At 41.1% G+C, this 19942-nt stretch overlaps 3 protein-coding genes and 2 pseudogenes across 4 annotated transcripts in view; all 5 read right to left on the bottom strand.

Annotated features, from left to right (window-relative positions):
* The window catches only part of LOC115729879 (LEAF RUST 10 DISEASE-RESISTANCE LOCUS RECEPTOR-LIKE PROTEIN KINASE-like 2.1), a 58015-nt gene that overhangs the window by 25608 nt on the left and 12465 nt on the right, over window positions 1–19942 (bottom strand). The window contains exons 2-3 of one of the 2 annotated variants that reach the window (XM_030660506.2): window positions 14580–14612; window positions 13268–14403 (exon numbers count right to left, since the gene is read on the bottom strand). In XM_030660506.2, the coding sequence (XP_030516366.2) occupies window positions 13277–14403; window positions 14580–14612 (1160 nt within the window). In that variant the 3' untranslated portion in view covers window positions 13268–13276. Of the gene's footprint in view, window positions 1–13267; window positions 14404–14579; window positions 14613–19942 lie in introns of those variants that run through there. The other variant, XM_048280892.1, reaches the window with a different exon arrangement.
* LOC115732387 lies at window positions 2327–4395 on the bottom strand (annotated as a pseudogene).
* Window positions 6075–7107, bottom strand: LOC125315367 (PR5-like receptor kinase). Its single transcript, XM_048279950.1, has one exon. The coding sequence runs from the start codon at window positions 7077–7079 to the stop codon at window positions 6075–6077; it is 1005 nt and encodes a 334-aa protein (XP_048135907.1). The 5' UTR covers window positions 7080–7107.
* On the bottom strand, window positions 10345–11463 carry LOC125315583 (annotated as a pseudogene).
* LOC115729881 (LEAF RUST 10 DISEASE-RESISTANCE LOCUS RECEPTOR-LIKE PROTEIN KINASE-like 1.2) lies at window positions 14623–16550 on the bottom strand. Its single transcript, XM_030660507.2, has one exon. The coding sequence runs from the start codon at window positions 16218–16220 to the stop codon at window positions 15369–15371; it is 852 nt and encodes a 283-aa protein (XP_030516367.1). The 5' UTR covers window positions 16221–16550; the 3' UTR covers window positions 14623–15368.

Raw genomic sequence — 19942 nt, 5'->3', positions numbered from 1 at the left:
CTCATTTCGCTATTGTTCTTCATATGTGTCAATGGTACTTTATTTCATTGTCTTTACTTTTCTGCCCATTCTACATTAGAGTTGAGGGCTTATTCTGATGCCAACCGGGCTAGTGACCCTATTTATTGTCGCTCCACTACAGTCTATTGCTTCTTTCTTGGTACCTCACTCATATCATGGCGTAGCAAGAAACATACCATTGTTGCTCAATCTAGCACTGAAGCGAAATACCGTGCTCTTGTTGATATGACATTAGAATTACTATGGTTGCGATAGTTATTAAAAGACATGGGAGCCTGTCATGATAGTGAAATAGTTATTTATTGTGTCAACCTGAGTGAAATTCAAAAAGCCCGATAATAGTGTTTTCCATTAGCACACTAAGTTGAAATAGACTATGATTCCATATGATCTCACAACTGCACTATTCGTTCCCACTTTATCTATTGATCGGATTGCTGATATCTTCATAAAGGCACATCCATCCCTGCGTTTTCAAGATCTTTTCTTCGAACTTCTGTTGACTTCTTCTATGCCACCTTGAGTTTGAGGGGATGTTATTGTTATTTAGGATAATTAGGATATTATGGATATTTTTCTGATTGATTGTAATTGGTATTATAACATTATGTTACTTTATATAGTCCTCCCGCAAAGCCTATAAATCGGCTCATGTACTCTTCATTGATACACCAAAATATACATAAATGTTTCCAATTCAATTTTCTGCGTTGTTGTTAACTACAAGGTATATCTCGTTGCAGGTAATCTCGAAATCCGGATAGCCACAATGCTACACAAAATCCAAAAAAGGTAACTGATGTCCGGAGCCACACCGGGAGCTCCGAGGCCCGAAGGCCTCATATCGCGCAACATCCAATAGAGCCTGATAGAGACGATGACAAGGACCAATTTGTTTAGCTACGCACATGAAGTTTTGGAGATTCATTTGGACTAGAAGGAGGGAGAGGATTGCAAAGAACAGGAGAGAGTGTAGAAAGGACTTGCAGAAAATTCAAATGGAGTGGCTTGAATTGATCCCAACTCCTATCACTGTCTCCTGCTAGTTCATCAAACTTTGAAGCGAATTGCCAAGAGAGGCAGAAAGTGGTCCCATGCGTGCATTAGTCAAGCACCCAATCTGGAAGCGCCAATGTCCGACGCGGGAACTTTGCCCTGGAGGAACAAACCATGAAACTTCCAAGTTAACGGGACCCCTAAATTACGATTTGGTTGTCCTTTTATTTTTATTTTTTTTGGGTCAAAGGTTTGGTTGTCTTGAAATGTGGAAATAGATGTTCTACCCCAAACCATGAAACTTCCAAGTCAAAGGGGCCTCTAAATTACACTTAGGATCAAATGTCCCGTCTTACAAATCCTACTAAGCAGCGCAAATTAAGTATAGATTTTCCCTTTTTCTTTGCTTCCGATATATGAAATTTTAGTGCTTAGAAAAAAAAAATTAATTGTTCCTATTACATTGCCATGTCACTTGGAATTCTTATCCCATATCGGAGCTCCTGCTTCCTTAATAGTTAATGTAACTTATAGCCCAGTGCATTTATGGGATTAGTAAACACTTGCGTTACTAGATGGAGTTAAATAACCAGATGGAGTGAGATCGATGGCTCGTATAATATATGTGGCTGCAATGAGATAAAGGGATTAATCATTTTAAATCATGGACGAATAAAACTTCATGTGTAATCTAGTACTCCCATGTCATGGTATTTTCCAATTTCGAGAATTCTTCAGGAGAATCTTTTAGGGCACGAAAATACTGGAAAACTATTGCAGAAAAAAGGTCCAGACGTCGAGCCATACACGTAGAACATAATATATGAAGAGCATTGTTACCATAGGATGTACATGGAAGTGCTGAAGCTCGAAATCTAGTTGATGTCGGCATTCGGGTATATGATAGCTAGCTTACGTGATATATTGATGGTGAGGTGATGATAGGTGTATAAAGATTGGTGGTCAATTACCTAGTATACTCTGCGAAATTCTTCCGATGACGTAGAATTACCTATTTCTTTCCCTTTCAACTTCGTGTATGTCGGAAATGAATACATCATTTAATCAAACAACCGTGTTTCGCATGTGATGAATGCAAAGCTGAAGAGAAGAGGAGCAGTGGAGTGTAGCAACGAATTATATGTGAGTACCTCAAGATCCTTAATTAAGCGTAGTTGTAGCAACAGTTCTCTAGAATAACCAATAATAAATTTGTGAAAATCTCAATAATCATTAGTACGTAAACAGTTGTTTTTTAAGTACTCTTTTACAAGCTATGTTGATTTTAAACGATTGATCTTGAATAACCCTAACTGGAGCCATTACTTTCTTGTAGAGACGAAATTTCACCTGGAGAAGCCGCGAGTGATCTTGAAGGAGATGAGAATGTTGGTTTGGGAGGAAATTGCAAGGCCTCAACACTTCCCTTCAACATCTTCACAACTTGGGTCATAGAAGGTCGTGCTCTCGGATCGATCTGAATGCACCATAGGCTTATTACAATCATCTTCTTTGCTATTCCTTCGTCCTCCCCATTCGTTATTCCATGCAGCCCAAGCTCTTCTTGAAGCTCCAAACGTCGGTCGTGGAAGTATATTTCGCTGGTATGATCTACCGTGACTTCGATGTTTTTCCTCCTGCCGACCATCTCTAGAACCATCAAGCCGTAGCTATACACATTCGATTTGTGAGAAACCCTCCAATGTTCCTCAAGGAAAAATCCAAAAAAGGGCCCGAAGTCCTCATGTTTTCTCAAATAAGGGCCACAAGTGAACCCTGTTTCAAATAAGGACCTCAAATGCCATTATTTTTTCAAATAAGGGCCTGAAGTGAACATTGTTTCAAATAAGGACTTGAAATGACCATAAAATCTCAAAAAAGGGCCTGATTTCAAGGGCATTTTAGTCTTTCTACTTATTTGATTTTTTTTCTTTTTTATTATACTTTTTGTTATTTATTTTCTATAAAAAAAAAAAAAAAAAAGAGAAAGTGGACGTTCACAAGCGAGAGGGGCAGCCCTCCACAACCCCTCCCGCCTGTGGCCACCACCCCACTACCGGAGGGCGGTAGCCGGGGGCGACAAAGGCTGGCGGGGTCGCCGGCGCCTTGACGAGGTGCCGGTGACCACGCCGACCAAAGGCAAGAGCCAACGAGAGAGGGTCGGGCCCTCTCTAGGATCGGGGTGAGGCGAGACGGTCCCCGCCCAAATTGAGGGCCGCCGGCCGTCATCCCATCGCTGGTAGGGGGTCGCCCGGTCAAGGCGACCCCCGCCTAATCCCGGGCGACAGCCCCCTGATGTGGGCGAGGATCGTCGGCCCTCACCCGGATCCGGGAGAAGGCCCGACCCTCTCCCGATTTTGGCGGGGCTAGAGGCCCTCGCCTCGGCCGGGCGAGGTCGCCGACCAACAACCGGCGACGGGCCGGTGGCCACAGGCGGGAGGGGCAGCTCTCCCGCCTATGTGTGGCTTTTTTTTTTTTTAAATCAGGGAAAAGAAAAAAATGAATAAAATAATTAAAATGTGAAATGACGAAAACGCCCTTCAAGACAAACCCTTTTTTGAAACATTATGGCTACTTCGGGCCCTTAATTAAAACGTACTATGTCACTTTGAGTCCTTATTTGAAACACAGTTCATTTAGGGCCCTTATTTGAAAAAACAAAAGGACTTTAGGCCTTTTTTTGGATTTTTCCCATGATCAACTCCGGAGCAATGTATCCAGGGGTGCCCCAAGCACCTAGCATTGACACGATGCTCTCTTCTCTAGGGCATATTTTGGCAAGACCAAAGTCGAAAATCTTGGGGTAATAGTTTTCATCGAGAAGAATGTTGTGAGGCTTTATGTCAACGTGCAATATCCTCGTGTTGCATCCTCTATGCAAATACTCTAGCCCGTGAGCTATGCTGGGCGAAATCTAGCACAAGGTGTCTCAACTCAAATGTTGATCTACTTCCAAAATGTCCCTCCTGTTAAATACAAAATTTTCGAGCGATCCATTGGGCATGAACTCATAAACCAAAGCTCTTTTGCTTCCTTCAAAATAGTACCCCAGGAAGTTGACAACATTCACATGAGAAGTCGTGCTTATGCTCACAACTTCATTGAAAAATTCTTCTGCATTGCCTTTCATCTTCTTTAGAAGCTTCATCGCCACAAGACCGTCTCGAAGCTGGCCTTTGTACATGCAACCATAGCCTCCCTGGCCTAACTTTTCTTCGAAAGAGTTGGTCATCCTCTTGATGTCTTTGTAGGTGTATCTTCTCGAAGACGCATGTCCCTTGATTTTCATTTCTCCATTGAAATGTTCGCTCCTTTGCTTCACCAAAGCCATAATTCTTTGGATCAGTGATTTCTTCTTGAAGTAAAGTAGAAAAATAAGGGCGATCCAAGTTCCATTTGTTGATGCAGCTATTCCTAAGGAAAACAGAAAAATTGCAAACAGCAATCTCACTTTATCAATTCATCGAGGCTTCTAGGATATTTTGGAAATATTGACTCCTCTTTTGAGAAGAGAAAAATATCTTCATCATCTTTTTTTCCTCACTTCTTTCACACTTCCTTTCTTTATAATTACATTTTTACTTTATTTTTTCATTATTTATTTATATTTTTTTAATCTAATTGTTTTCTTCCTTATTTTTCTTTTTCTTTTCTCATTCTTCCTCCTTTGTGCGTTTGCTTCCTCCTTCCTCCACTTGCTACTCCTTTCTTCGTGGACCTCGGCGACAGCGACTGCTCGGCAATCAGGCATACTCGAGGCTCGGCGACGTGAGCCTCAGCCTCAAGGGAGCGAGGCTCGCCTCGCCAGATCCTGCCAGGCTTGGCCTCACTCGAGGTTGGCAAGGAGGCTAGGCCTGCCTTGCAGGTTACATGCATGGATGATTTGCTCGCAGATTTCGTATACAATGACAGGACCACGTTCAGACGCGATCTTGTGGCCGTTCGTACCTTGCACAGGAGATTAGGTAGAGGGAATAAAAAATCGTCGTTCATCCATGGATGAAGGACTAGACAGCCACGGTGGGCAGCGTTGATGCATTGAGATGACAATGGAATAACTTGGCTCCTCAATCGTCGCCCCGGCCTCAAGCGAGGTCTAGCTTCGTGGGATCTGGCAACGTGCGCCTGGCTCGCTCGAGGTCGAGTCTTGCGTCACCGAGCATCGAGCTCAAAGCCCGCCTGACATGGCTAATCGCCGAGCGGCCATTGTCGCCGAGGTTGCCGGAGGAAGGATTAGCTGATGGAGGAAAGAGGAAGCAAGCGGAGGAAGGATGAAGAACGAGGAAAAAAGAGCAAAGAAGAAAAGAAAAGAAAAATAAAATAGAAAAATAAAGAACGAAGAATATAAAAATATCGAATTATTTTATAATTTTTTTTAGGAAAATCAATTCCTTGACAAACAACGGAAATTATATTCCAGTCCATTTTTAATTCTTAGCCAAATACCGGAAAATAAGGTCATTTTCCCAGAAAATAACTTTCCGAAAAACATTTTTTGAAAACATCATATTATTCGTGAAACAAACAGAGCCTATAAAAGGCTTAATTTTCTAAAAAAGCCCAAACTTTAGGTCCAATCGCAATTCTATCCCAAATTTTTTATTTTTATTTTATAGGAGGCCCTCAACTTTAACTTTAGTCCTAAATCTACCCACAATCCAAAAATTTCCACTAGTCTACTCAAAATTATCGACACTAACCCATGTTTCCATCAACAACCTCATCTTGTGAGGAACAATAGTATCCTCTTAATGTTCATAATATTGGAAAAATCAACACCTTTGTTTGGATGAGCAGGCGGAATTGGGATTAGAATGAAAATTGAGGATTTCTTATGAGATAAAAAAAAAGTCTGGGGCAATAATTGTGACTGCACTTAAAATTTAGGATTTTTTTTAGGAAATTAGCCATATTATGAAATAATGCACACTTCACTTTTTTGTGTGCATCATGCCATAGAAATTCAACCTATACATTTGATCACAATAATGATTTTGGTGCTTTTTTTTTAATACTCGATTACAAATTATTGTCGATCTCATCTAATTGACTTTGAATTAACCCCAACTCGAGTTAGACGAAATTTCACCCGGAGAAACTGCGAGTGATCTTGAAGGAGATGAGAATGTTGGTTTGGGAGGAACTTGCAAGGCCTCAACACTTCCTTTTAGCATCTCCACAACTTGGGTCATAGATGGTCGACCTCTCGGATCAATCTGAATGCACCACCATAGGCTTATTACAATCATCTTCTTAGCGATTCCTTCCTCCTCCTCATTCGTTATCCCACATAGTCCAAACTCTTCTTGGAGCTTTAGGCGTTGGTGGACCCAATGAGGGAAGTATATTTTACTGGTATGATCTACTGTGACTTCGATGTTTTTCCTTCTGCCGACCATCTCTAGAACCATAATGCCGTAGCTGTGCACATATGATTTGTGAGAAACCCCTCCAATGTTCCTCATGATCAGCTCTGGAGCAATGTATCTAGGGGTTCCCCGAGCACCTAGCATTGACACGATGCTCTCTTCTCTAGGACATATTTTGGCAAGACCGAAGTCGGAAATCTTGGGGCAATAGTTTCTGTCGAGGAGAATGTTGTGAGGCTTTATGTCAAAGTGCAAGATCCTCGTGTTGCATCCTCTGTGTAAGTACTCCAACCCATGAGCTATGCCGAGCGAAATCTTATACAAGGTGTCCCAACTCAATTGTTGATCAACCTCCAAAGTGTCACTCCTGTTAAATATGAAATTTTCGAGCGATCCATTGGGCATAAACTCATAAATCAAAGCTCTTTTGCTTCCTTCAAAACAGAACCCGAGGAGGCTGACCACATTGACATGAGAAGTCCTACTTATGCTCGCAACTTCATTGAAAAATTCTTCTGCATTGCCTTTCAGCTTCTTTAGAAGCTTCACCACCACAAGTTGACCGTCTTGAAGCTTGCCTTTGTATACGCAGCCATAGGCTCCCTGGCCTAACTTTTCTCCAAAAGAGTTGGTCATCCTCTTGATGTCTTTGTAGGTGTATCTTCTCGAAGACGCAAGTCCCTCGATTTTCATTCCGCCATCGAAATGTTCGCTCCTCTGCATTACCAAATCCATTATTCTTCGGATTAGCGATTTCTTCCTGAAGGGAAGCAGCAACATAAGGGTGACCCCAATTCCAGCGACTGATGCAATCATCCCTGAAAAAATGAAGAATAATTTTGAAGAGCAGTCTCACTTCATCACTTCTTCATGGCTTCTAGGATATTTTGGAAATGTTGATTCCATTGAGCAACGATGCAAGCTCACGGTCAAAAAGTCGCAAAAATCTGCAGAGTAGAATGTAGAGAAGTGGAAGAGAGAGTTTTGAAATAATTACCTGTTCCAACTTTGAGACCAATCTTCTTGTTTCCTGAGACGTTAGCCATCAAAAGAGAAAAATGTATCAACGAATTGCAAACAGAGCATTTCAAAGTGTCTTAAGAGTTATAAAGATCAGCGCACATCATGAGGTTATAGCCCATTCAGTTTCTATAAAGAAAAAGCACCACCATCGAGCGAAAAGAATACAAATTCATGTTAGGCTCGATCCTCCTAACTTTTCATGGATCAATTAGTGACATCTTACCAAAAGATACTGGAAACACATCCGAATGGATCTGTGTGAGTAACTAATGTAGACATTGTTGGGGTATGGTTCATACTCATATCAACAGAAAAGCATGGGAGTCCCATTTCACGATAAGCGGGCTTTTTCGCTTTTACATTCTATTTCTTTGTGGTTGTGTGCCGAATCATAACAATGGTATCACAGCAAAGTTTGAGGTTTGGGTTTCTTGGTGAGATGTCTGCTGGTCAATCACCAATTGAAGCAGAGAAGTTCGAAAACAATAAAATAAGGGCGATCCCAATTCCAACTCATGATGCGGCTATTCCTAAGGAAAACAGAAAGTTGCAAACAGAAATCTCACATCATCAATTTATCGAGGCTTCTAGGTTGCGAATTTCGATAGATAATACTCACGGACAATAAAATTTGACAGTTTACCTAGGGAAAATTACCAAACATATGCTAAACATATTGCAATTATACCAATTTAATCCTAATTTTTTTGCCGATTGAGTTCTAAACTTTTTGCAATTGTGCCAATTCAGTCCATTTCTACTTTGGAGTTGAGGGCTTATTCTGATGTTGACCGGGCTAGTGACCCTATTTATCGTCACTCCACTACAGTCCATTGCTTCTTTCTTGGTACCTCACTCATATCATGGCATAGCAAGAAACATACCGTTGTCGCTCAATCAAGCACTGAAGCGAAGTACCATGCTCTTGCTGATATGACATTAGAATTACTATGGTTACGATATTTATTAAAAGACATGGGAGCCCGTCATAATAGTGAAATAGTTATTTATTGTGTCAACCTGAGTGAAATTCAAATAGCCCAATAATGGTGTTTTCCATTAGCACACTAAGTTGAAATAGACTATGATTTCATATGATCTCACAACTACACTACTCGTTCCCACTTTATCTATTGATCAGATTGCTGACTTCTTCATAAAGGCACATCCATCCCGGCGTTTGCAAGATCTTTTCTTCAAACTTCTGTTGACTTCTTCTACGCCACCTTGAGTTTGAGTGTGATGGTATTGCTATTTACGATAATTAGGGTATTATGGATATTTTTCTGATTGATTGTAATTGGTATTATAACATTATGTTACTTTATATAGTCGTCCTGCATAGCCTATAAATAGGCTCATGTACTCTTCATTGATACACCAAAATATACATAAATTTTTCCAATTCAATTTTCTGCGTTGTTGTTAACTACAAGGTATATCTCTTTGCAGGTAATCTCAAAATTCGGATAGCCACAATGCTACCCTTGTTCACACGAAATCCAAAAAGGGTAGCTGATGTCCAGAGCCATACCGGTAGCTCCGAGGCCCGAAACCCTCATATCGCGCAACATCCGATAGAGCCTGATAGAGACGATGACAAGGACCAATTTGTAACAATTAGCTACGCACATGAAGTTTTGGAGATTCATTTGGACTAGAAGGAGGGAGAGGATTGCAAAGAACAGGAGAGAGTGTAGAAAGGACTTGCAGAAAATTCAAATGGAGTGGCTTGAATTGATCCCAACTCCTATCACTGTCTCCTGCTAGTTCATCAACTTCGGAGCAAAATGCCAAGAGAGGCAGAAAGTGGTCCCATGCGTGCATTAGTCAAGCACCCAATCTGGATACGCCAATGTCCGACGCGGGAACTTTGCCCTGGATAGTCTTGAGGAACAAACCATGAAACTTCCAAGTTAACGGGACCCCTAAATTACGATTTGGTTGTCCTTTTTTTTTTTTGGGTCAAAGATTTGGTTGTCTTGAAATGTGGAAATAGATGTTCTTCCCAAAACCATGAAACTTCCAAGTCAAAGGGGCCTCTAAATTACACTTGGGATCAAATCTCCCGTCATACAAATCCTACTAAGCAGCGCAAATTAAGTATAGATTTTCCCTTTTTCTTTGCTTCCGATATACGAAATTTTAGTGCTTAGAAAAAAAAATTAATTGTTCCTATTACATTGCCATGTCACTTGGAATTCTTGTCCCATACCGGAGCTCCTGCTTCCTTAATAGTTAATGTAACTTATAGCCCAGTGCATTTATGGGATTAGTAAACACTTGCGTAACTAGATGGAGTTAAATAACCGGATGGAGTGAGATCGATGGCTCGTATAATATATGTGGCTGCAATGAGATAAAGGGATTAATCATTTTAAATCATGGACGAATAAAACTTCATGTGTAATTAATCTAGTACTCCCGTGTCATGGTATTTTCCAATTTCGAGAATTCTTCAGGAGGATCTTTTACAGCACGATAATACTGGAAAACTATTGCAGAAAAAAGGTCCAGTCGTCGAGCCATACACGTAGAACATAATATATGAAGAGCATTGTTACCATAGGATGTACATGGAAGTACTGAAGCTCGAAATCTAGATGATGTCGATATTCGGGTATATGATAGCTAGCCTACGTGAAATATTGATGGTGAGGTGATGATAGGTGTATAAAGATTCATGGTCCATTACCTAGTATACTTTGCGAAATTCTTCCAATGACGTAGAATTACCTATTTCTTTCCCTTTCAACTTCGTGTATGGCGGAAATGAATCCATCATTTAATCAACAACCATGTTTCGCATGTGATGAATGCACAGCTGAAGAGAAGAGGAGCAGTGGAGTGTAGCAACTGGATTATATGTGAGTACCTCAAGATCCTTGATTAAGCGTAGTTGTAGCAACAGTCCTCTAGAATAACCAAAAATAAATTTGTGAAAATCTCAATAATCATTAATACGTAAACAGTTGTTTTTGAAGTACTCTTTTACAAGCTATGTTGATTTTAAACGATTGATCTTGAATAACCCTAACTTGAGCCATTACTTTCTTGTAGAGATGAAATTTCACTTGGAGAAGCCGCGAGCGGTCTTGAAGGAGATGAGAATGTTGGTTTGGGAGGAAATTGCGAGGCCTCAACACTTCCCTTCAACATCTTCACAACTTGGGTCATAGAAGGTCACGCTCTCAGATTGATCTGAATGCACCATAGGCTTATTACAATCATCTTCTTTGCTATTCCTTCGTCCTCTCCATTCGTTATTCCATGCAGCCCAAGCCCTTCTTGAAGCTCCAAATGTTGGTGGACCCAATGAGGGAAGTATATTTCGCTGGAATGATCTATCGTGACTTCGATGTTTTTCCTCCTACCGACCATCTCTAGAACCATCATGCCGTAGCTGTACACATCCGATTTGTGAGAAACCCCTCCAATGTTCCTCATGATCGGCTCCGGAGCAATGTATCCAGGGGTGCCCCGAGCACCTAGCATTGACACGATGCTCTCTATTCTAGGGCATATTTTGGCAAGACCAAAGTCGAAAATCTTGGGGCAATAGTTTTCATCGAGGAGAATGTTGTGAGGTTTTATGTCAAAGTACAATATCCTTGTGTTGCATCCTCTATGCAAATACTCTAGCGTGTGAGCTATGCCGGGCGAAATCTGGTACAAGGTGTCTCAACTCAAATGTTGATCTACTCCCAAAATGTCCCTCTTGTTAAATACGAACTTTTCGAGCGATCCATTGGGCATGAACTCATAAACCAAAGCTCTTTTGCTTCCTTCGAAACAGTACCCCAGGAGGTTTACAACATTGACATGAGAAGTCGTGCTTATGCTCACAACTTCATTGAAAAATTCTTCTGTATCTCCTTTCAGCTTCTTTAGAAGCTTCACCGCCACAAGACTGTCTCGACGCTGGCCTTTGTACACGCAACCATAGCTTCCCTGGCCTAACTTTTCTTCGAAAGAGTTGGTGATCCTCTGGATGTCTTTGTAGGTGTATCTTCTCGAAGATGCAAGTCGCTCGATTTTCATTTCGCCATTGAAATGTTCGCTCCTTTGCTTCACCAAAGCCATAATTCTTTGGATCAGTGATTTCTTCCCGAAGGAAAGTAGAAAAATAAGGGCGATCCCAGTTCCATTTCTTGATGCAGCTATTCCTAAGGAAAACAAAAAATTTGCAAACAGCAATCTCACTTTATCAATTCTTCGAGGCTTCTAGGATATTTTGGAAATATTGACTCCTCCTTTGAGAAGAGAAAAATATCTTCATCATCTTTTTTTCCTCATTTCTTTCACACTTCCTTTCTTTATAATTACATTTTTATTTTATTTTTTCATTATTTATTTATATTTTAATAATTCAAAATTTTTATTTTTTTATTTTTTAATCTAATTGTTTTCTTCTTTATTTTTTTTTTCTTTTCTCATTCTTCCTCCTTCGTGCGTCTGCTTCCTCCTTCCTCCACCTACTACTCCTTTCTTCATGGACCTCGGTGACAGCGGCCGCTCGGCAATCAACCATACTCGAGGCTCGACGGCGTGAGCCTCGGCCTCAAGCAAGCGAGGCTCACCTCGCCAGATCCTTCCAGGCTCGGCCTCACTTGAGGTTGGCAATGATTGAGGAGGCCAGGCATGCCTTGCAGGTCACGTGCACAGATGATTTGCTCGCAAATTTCGCATACAATGACAAGAACACGTCCGGATGCGAGCTTGTGGCCGCTTGTACCTTGCGCATGAGCTTAGGTAGAGGGAATAAAAAACCGTCATTCATCCATGGATGAAGGACCAGGCAGCCACGATGGGCAACGTTGATGCATTGAGGCTACAAGGGAATAGCTTGGCTCCTCAATCGTCGCCCTGGCCTCAAGGGAGGCCGAGCTTCGTGGGATTTGGTAAGGTGAGACTGGCTTGCTTGAGGCCGAGGCTCGCTTTGCCGAGCCTTGGCCTCATCGGCCTGCTTGACATGGCCGATTGCCGGGCGGTTGTTGTCGCCGAGGTTGCCGGAGGAAGGAGCAGCAGATGGAGGAAAGAGGAAGTAGGCAGAGGAAGGACGAAGAAAGAGGAAGAAAGAGCAAAGAAGAAAAGAAAAGAAAAATAAAAATAAAAAAAAATAAAAAAAATAAAGAACGAAGAATATAAAAATATTGAATTATTTGATAATTGTTTTTAGGAAAATCAATTCCCTGACAAACAACGGAAATTATATTCCAGGCCATTTTTAATTATTAACCAAATACCGGAAAATACGGTCATTTTCCTGGAAAATGTCTTTCCGGAAAATATTTTTTGAAAACATCATATTGTTCGTGAAACAAACGAAGCCTATGAAAGGCTTAATTTTCTAAAAAAAGCCCAAACTCTAGGTCCAATCGCAATTCTGTTCCAATTTTTTTTTTATTTCATAGGAGACCCTCAACTTTAACTTTAGTCCTAAATCTACCCAGTACCCACAGTCCAAAAATTTCCACTAGTCTACTCAAAATTATCAACAGGAACCCATGTTTCCATCAACAACCTCATCTTGTAAGGAACAATAGTATCGTCTTAATGTTCATAATATTGGAAAAATCAGTACCTTTTTTTGGATGAGCAGGCAGATTTGGGATTAGAATGAAAATTGAGGATTTCTTATGAGATAAAAAAAAAAAAAAAACGTCTGGGGCAATAATTGTGATTGTACTTAAAATTTAGGATTTTTTTAGGGAATTAGCCATATTATGAAATAATGCACACCTCACTTTTTTGTGTGCATCATGCCATAGAAATTCAACCTAGCCATTTGATCACAATAATGATTTTGGTGCTTTTTTTAATACTCGATTACAAATTATTGTCGATCTCATCTAGTTGACTTTGAATTAACCCCAACTCGAGTTAGACAAAATTTCACCAGGAGAAGTTGCAAGTGATCTTGAGGGAGATGAGAATGTTGGTTTGGGAGGAACTTGCAAGGCCTCAACACTTCCTTTTAGCATCTCCACAACTTGGGTCATAGATGGTCGACCTCTCGGATCGATCTGAATGCACCATAGGCTTATTACAATCATCTTCTTAGCGATTCCTTCCTCCTCCTCATTCGTTATCCCATGTAGTCCAAGCTCTTCTTGGAGCTCTAGGCGTTGGTGGACCCAATGAGGGAAGTATATTTCACTGGTATGATCTACCGTGACTTCGATGTTTTTCCTCCCGCCGACCATCTCGAGAACCATCATGCCATAGCTGTACACATCCGATTTGTGAGAAACCCCTCCAATGTTCCTCATGATCAGCTCCGGAGCAATGTATCCAGGGGTGCCCCGAGCACCTAGCATTGACACGGTGCTCTCTTCTCTAGGGCATATTTTGGCAAGACCGAAGTCGGAAATCTTGGGGCAATAGTTTCTGTCGAGGAGAATGTTGTGAGGCTTTATGTCAAAATGCAAGATCCTTGTGTTGCATCCTCTGTGTAAGTACTCCAGCCCGTGAGCTATGCCAAGCGAAATCTTATACAAGGTGTCCCAACTCAATTGTTGATCAACCTCCACAGTGTCACTCCTGTTAAATATGAACTTTTCGAGCGATCCATTAGGCATAAACTCATAAATCAAAGCTCTTTTGCTTCCTTCAAAACAGAACCCGAGGAGGCTGACCACATTGACATGAGAAGTCCTGCTTATGCTCGCAACTTCATTGAAAAATTCTTCTGCATTGCCTTTCAGCTTCTTTAGAAGCTTCACCGCCACAAGTTGACCGTCTTGAAGCTTGCCTTTGTATACGCAGCCATAGGCTCCCTGGCCTAACTTTTCTCCAAAAGAGTTGGTCATCCTCTTGATGTCTTTGTAGGTGTATCTTCTTGAAGACGCAAGTCCCTCAATTTTCATTCCGCCATCGAAATGTTCGCTCCTCTGCATTACCAAAGCCATTATTCTTCGGATTAGTGATTTCTTCCTGAAGGGAAGCAGCAACATGATGGTGACCCCAATTCCAGCGACTGATGCAACCATCCCTGAAAAAATGAAGAATAATTTTGAACAGCAGTCTCACTTCATCACTTCTTCAAGGCTTCTAGGATATTTTGGAAATATTGATTCCATTGAGCAACGATGCAAGCTTACTGTCAAAAGTCGCACAAAATTGCATAGGAGAATGTAGAGAAGTGGAAGAGAGTCTTGAAACAATTACCTATTCCAACTTTGAGACCGATCTTTTTGTTTCCTGAGACAGTAGTCATCAAAAATGAAAAAATGTGTCAACGAATTCCAGACAGATCATTTCTAACTATCTAAGAGATATAAAAATCAGGGCACATCATGAGGTGATAGACCATTCAGTCTCAAGAAATGAAAAAATGGCACGATTGAGCAAAAAGATTACAAATTCGCCAGTTTGGCTTGATCCTCCTCTCGAACTTTCCGCGGATCAATTAGTGACATATTACCAGAAGAAATTGGAAACACATGCAAATGGATCTGTGGCTGATTGACCAACGAGTACAGACATTAGCTAAAATCCTGAAATTCTAGAGCTATCCAGGGGATGAACAAGAACACAGGAAAAATGAAGAATTTTTTAGCTGGGATAAAGTAGCAGACACTCTGCAATATGATCAACAATGTGGTATCAGATGCGGAGATATATAAAACTTTTCTGTGTGACTGATTGAGTGGGCGGTATGTTTCTAGACATCTCTGAAAATTTTCGCCTTCTAAGCGGACCTATAGGCTTGATTAGAAGTCGTTCCGCTGAGAAAAGAAGCAGGCAACACTTGTTCAGGCAAGAACTTTCAAGCTTCTTGAATCATGTAACACCCAATTCATAACTAGGAAACTATTGCAGAAAGAGAGAAGCATCAACATTCCCATTGCTCTTCTTTCAATTCCTAATTCCTCCAGGTTCACGAACGTTGAAACTCGTGAGGTTCCGATTGAACCCAGGAGATTAGAGAGTTCCATTTGCAGCCAGTAAGCAAGTCTAGAATCTAAGCCAAAAGATCAAGCAAAACAGCGGACGCAAAAACTCAGTCGAGAAAAAGGAGGAGGAGGCTGAATCCCCCATGCATTTACCATCTTTGCAGGTTTGAGAATGAGGACCATCTCGGCAAAAGCAGAGGAACTTATTGTTCTCGAATCCACAGCGTCCCTCGCTTCCCTCGCAGTCGCTGCAATTCATTGCAGTCCAGCTCAAAAGGAACCCCATCTTTACAACCTCACTGTAATTCATAGCAACCAAGCTAAAGATATCTGCATCAACATTGACAGGTACACTGACTGGAGGATCGCAGGAGCTGACGGCAGAATAATTAGCCGTTTCCTCCAATGCTTCCCCCGGAAAAAAAGCGAAAGAATGGTGGGTGGAGTTGCTAGCACAGTACACCGGATATGTAAAACCGGTCGGCTGCAAGGTGCAGTTGTAGTAGAAGAGGAAATCGGCGTTACTGGAACAGAGATCGAAAGGCGTCCTCTCGAGGCTGATGTTACGCGGCGGAGCACCACAGGAGTCAAGGTACTCGAAGGCGTTCACCAGGAGGATAGAATGGTTCGTGTAGAAGATATCCTTGATGATGAACTCGCCGTCGGAGAAATTCAGGACAGGGTATTTCTCTGTGCAGGTAATCTCGAAGTTCGGATATCCACAATAGGACTCCTGCTCGGCGGAAATCCAGAAAGGGTAGCTGATGTCCGGGCCATATCCGCAGTTGCGAGGCTCGCAGGCCTCATACCACGCGTCGTCCGCCGCGGTCCGATAGACTAAGTTGGCGAGGACGACGGCAGCGAGGACGAATTGGAGACAACCAGCCAAGCACAGGAAGCTTTGGAGATTCATTTGGGACTGGAAGGAGGAGGCAGAGGACTGCGGAAAGAGGCAGGAGAGGTGTGGAAAGAATTGGCTGAAAGATCAAACGTGGTTGGTTCGAAAACTTTGAACTGGTCCTATGCTCCTGTCGCTGTCGGTGTGCTGGTTCGTCAACTTTGAACCGAATACCTCAGCGCAGGCATTAGTCAAACCCCCAACGTAGGCGCACCAAATTGGCCTGCACGGGAAACTTTGCCCTGGAAAAAACTTCTAAGGAACAAACCAAGAAACTTCCTAGCCAAAGGGACCTCTAGATTTTACAATTAAAATTTGGAGGACCCCCCAAAGGTTTTTTTTTTTTTCTTTTGGAATGTTGACTTTGATGATCTACCTAATCGTTGAGAACAAATCCTACTAAGCAACACATTTTAATTATTGGTTGTTTATCTTTTTTTCTTTTTTTTTCGCGATACCATACTTTAGCTTGAACACAAATTAATCGTATTTCCCTAGATTCTCATCTTGCATCGGAGTTCCCACTCTCCTAAGCGCGTAGCTCATGATGTAATCCTGGAAATTAGTCGACATGCAGTGCTACGGAGTTAAGTACGTCCACAAACTATTTTGTCTGAGACGTCGTTAATGCCACAGTCTAAATTATGGGCTCAAGTCCACATCAATGCATGGGTCTAAATCGAAAGTTAAATTGGGGCTAAAGGGAAGTCCAATCTAAAGGACCTCTCTCCAGAGGCTCCTCCTCCATTGACCATTGACATTTCAACATAGGGACGTGTTGTTCGCGACTAGTCAGCGAAGACGACTCACTCTCCCTCTCACGAAGCAAGTATGGGGACTTGAATTTCCTCTTGCTTTCTCGCGTGATGTTCTTGTAAGAATTAAAAACCAAATAAACTGACGATCCCGATTCCTTCATCACGAAATAAAATTCGTGCAATATCGGGAACGAAATGCGGAAATGTGGATAGTAAACGAATATACCTCCAGCCATTGACGAAGACGACGATCACGAATACATGCGTTAAATGTCCAGCGAAAATGGATTCTTTCTAGCCAATTGCCCCTTACGATACCGATGGTGTGTGTATTCTCTGTCAACGTACGCTCCGAAGTACGTTCCGAAGAGAGAAAAATGACGACGCAAAAGACGTCATAACTGCCCCTTTTGAAAACCGACGTAGAGGGTTTGGTTTAGATAACCCATTTAAACTGTCGTTCGCCTCTTATAGATAACTGTCTCACATCAAGACAATTATTGGGCGAGACGGTTATCACATAAAATTAATGTGCATAATATAACGTTGATGTAATTTAAATGTTGGTATATCATTAATGTGGGATCATAATCAATTAAATATACCATTCTCCCACTTGATCCCAACATTCATCAACAAAATACTGAACTAAGTACACATTAATTTCATGCTGAAGACAAAACACATGAATCATGGCGACAAGTCCTCTTAGAAGGAGTATTATCTTCCATGTATCACAATGTATCTTATCTCATCAAAATCAACCCATGTGTGATAACATAACTTAATGAATAAACCTTATGTTCATTCCAGGTCTACTTAATGAATAAACTTTAAGTTTATTCTAGATCAAAATGATCGATTTTCTCATAATAACTGAATGTGCACCTTAATTGAGAAAAACATCACAAACACATAAGAGTTCCACAACTTCGTCTGGACAAAGAAAATTTACATGATGGGACCAATTCCCATTCTATTCACAAGATCCTTGTAACTCATGGGTGGCATGCCTTTAGTTAAAAGATCAGCTAACATCAATTAAGTGCTAACGTGTTCTATGACCACTTTCTTTTCCTTAACACGTTCTCTAATGGCTAAATACTTAATGTCGATGTGCTTGCTTCGACTACCACTCCTCCGATTTTTAGCCATGAAAACAGCAGCTGAATTATCACAAAACATCCTCAATGGCCTAGTTATGGAATACATGATTCTAAGCTCTGATATGAAACTCTTCAACCACACACCATGCGAGGTGGCCTCAAAACAGGAAACAAACTCAGCCTCCATAGTGGAAGTAGCAACCAAAGTCTGTTTCGCACTCCTCCAGAATACGGCTCCGCCAACAAGCATAAAATGTATCCAGATGTTAATTTTTGAGAATCAACGGAACCAGCAAAGTCCGAATCCGAATATCCAATTACTTCCAAGTTGTCGGTTCGCCTATACATAAGCATGTAACCTTTTATACCTTGCAGGTACCTCATCACTTTTTTTGCAGCTTTCCAATGGTTCATACCTGGATTACTCTGATATCTTCCCAACATTCCCACAGCAAAAGCTATGTCGGGTCGAGTGCAAACCTAAACATACATTAAGCTTCCGACAGTAGAAGCATATAGGATGTTGTTCATTTCTTCCCTTTCTAGAGCATTCTTTGGGCATTGGTTCAAATTGAACCTATCACCCTTCATGATAGGTGTTATACTTGGTGAACAATCTTTCATTCGAAATCTTTCTAAGACTTTATTGATATAGGTTTCTTGAGATAGTCCCAAAATGCCTTGAGCTCTATCCCTATGGATCTTAATGCCAATGACATAAGATGCCTCACCCATATCCTTCATATCAAAACTTTTAGAGAGAAATTGTTTCACCTTATGTAACAACCCCTTATCATTGGTTGTAAGTAAAATGTCGTCCACATATAGGACAAGAAAACATATTTTGCTCCCACTGTCCTTTTGGTATATATATTGATCCATGATATTCTCTACAAAGTTGAATGAAGAGATAACTTCATGAAACCTTAAATACCACTGGCGGGATACTTGTTTCAAACCATATATTGATTTCTTAAGCTTACACACCAAATGCTCACCAACACTAGAGAGGAATCCTTCCGGTTGTTTCATATAAACCTCCTCCTCTAACTCTCCATTGAGGAATGCCGTTTTTACATCCATTTGATGCAATTCTATGTCAAAATGGGCAACCAACGCCAAAATAATACGAAGAGAATCTTTCTTAGACACAGGAGAAAAAGTCTTTGTGTAATCGATTCCTTCCTTTTGAGTGAATCCTTTAGCAACGAGTCTAACCTTATATCTCTCTACGTTACCCAATGAGACCTTTTTAGTTTTGAAGACCCATTTACAACCAATAGCCTTCTTACCATCGAGCAACTCAACCAAATCCCGGACTGCATTAGATGCCATAGAACTCATCTCTTCCTTCATGGCATTGTACCACAAATTAAAATTATCGCAATTCATTGCTTGCAAAAACGTTTCAAGATCATTCTCAGCTCCAATATTATAGCCAGATTCTTGTAGGTACACAATGTAGTCATTAGGAATTGCTGACTTCTTCATTCTAGTAGATCGCCTTGATGTTGCATCAACATTCTCCCGAGGAGTGTGTCGTTCAATTGATTGTTCAACAGTTTCTGGTAAGTGTTCAACAATTGGATCTACCGGATCAATATCAGCAGGTTGTGGAGCTTTAGTGATTGGTTGTTCAACAGCCATTTAAACTGGAGGAGCGTTATGAATAACAATCAATCTCGTACTTGAAGTGGATGGTTGAGCATCCGAATGATCTTTCTCAAGAACATAATCCCGAAATCAATTGCTCCCACTAATCAAGTCATTTTCAAGAAACTTCGCATTTCTCGATTCCATAAACCTAATGGTATGAGATAGACAATAAAATCTATATCCCTTAGACTTTTCGGCATATCCAACGAAATACCCA

This window comes from Rhodamnia argentea, chromosome 6, assembly GCF_020921035.1.
Source record: "Rhodamnia argentea isolate NSW1041297 chromosome 6, ASM2092103v1, whole genome shotgun sequence".
NCBI lineage: Eukaryota > Viridiplantae > Streptophyta > Magnoliopsida > Myrtales > Myrtaceae > Rhodamnia > Rhodamnia argentea.
The sequence above is the reverse complement of the archived record's forward strand: the minus strand, read 5'-3'. Positions and strand labels throughout refer to the sequence as shown.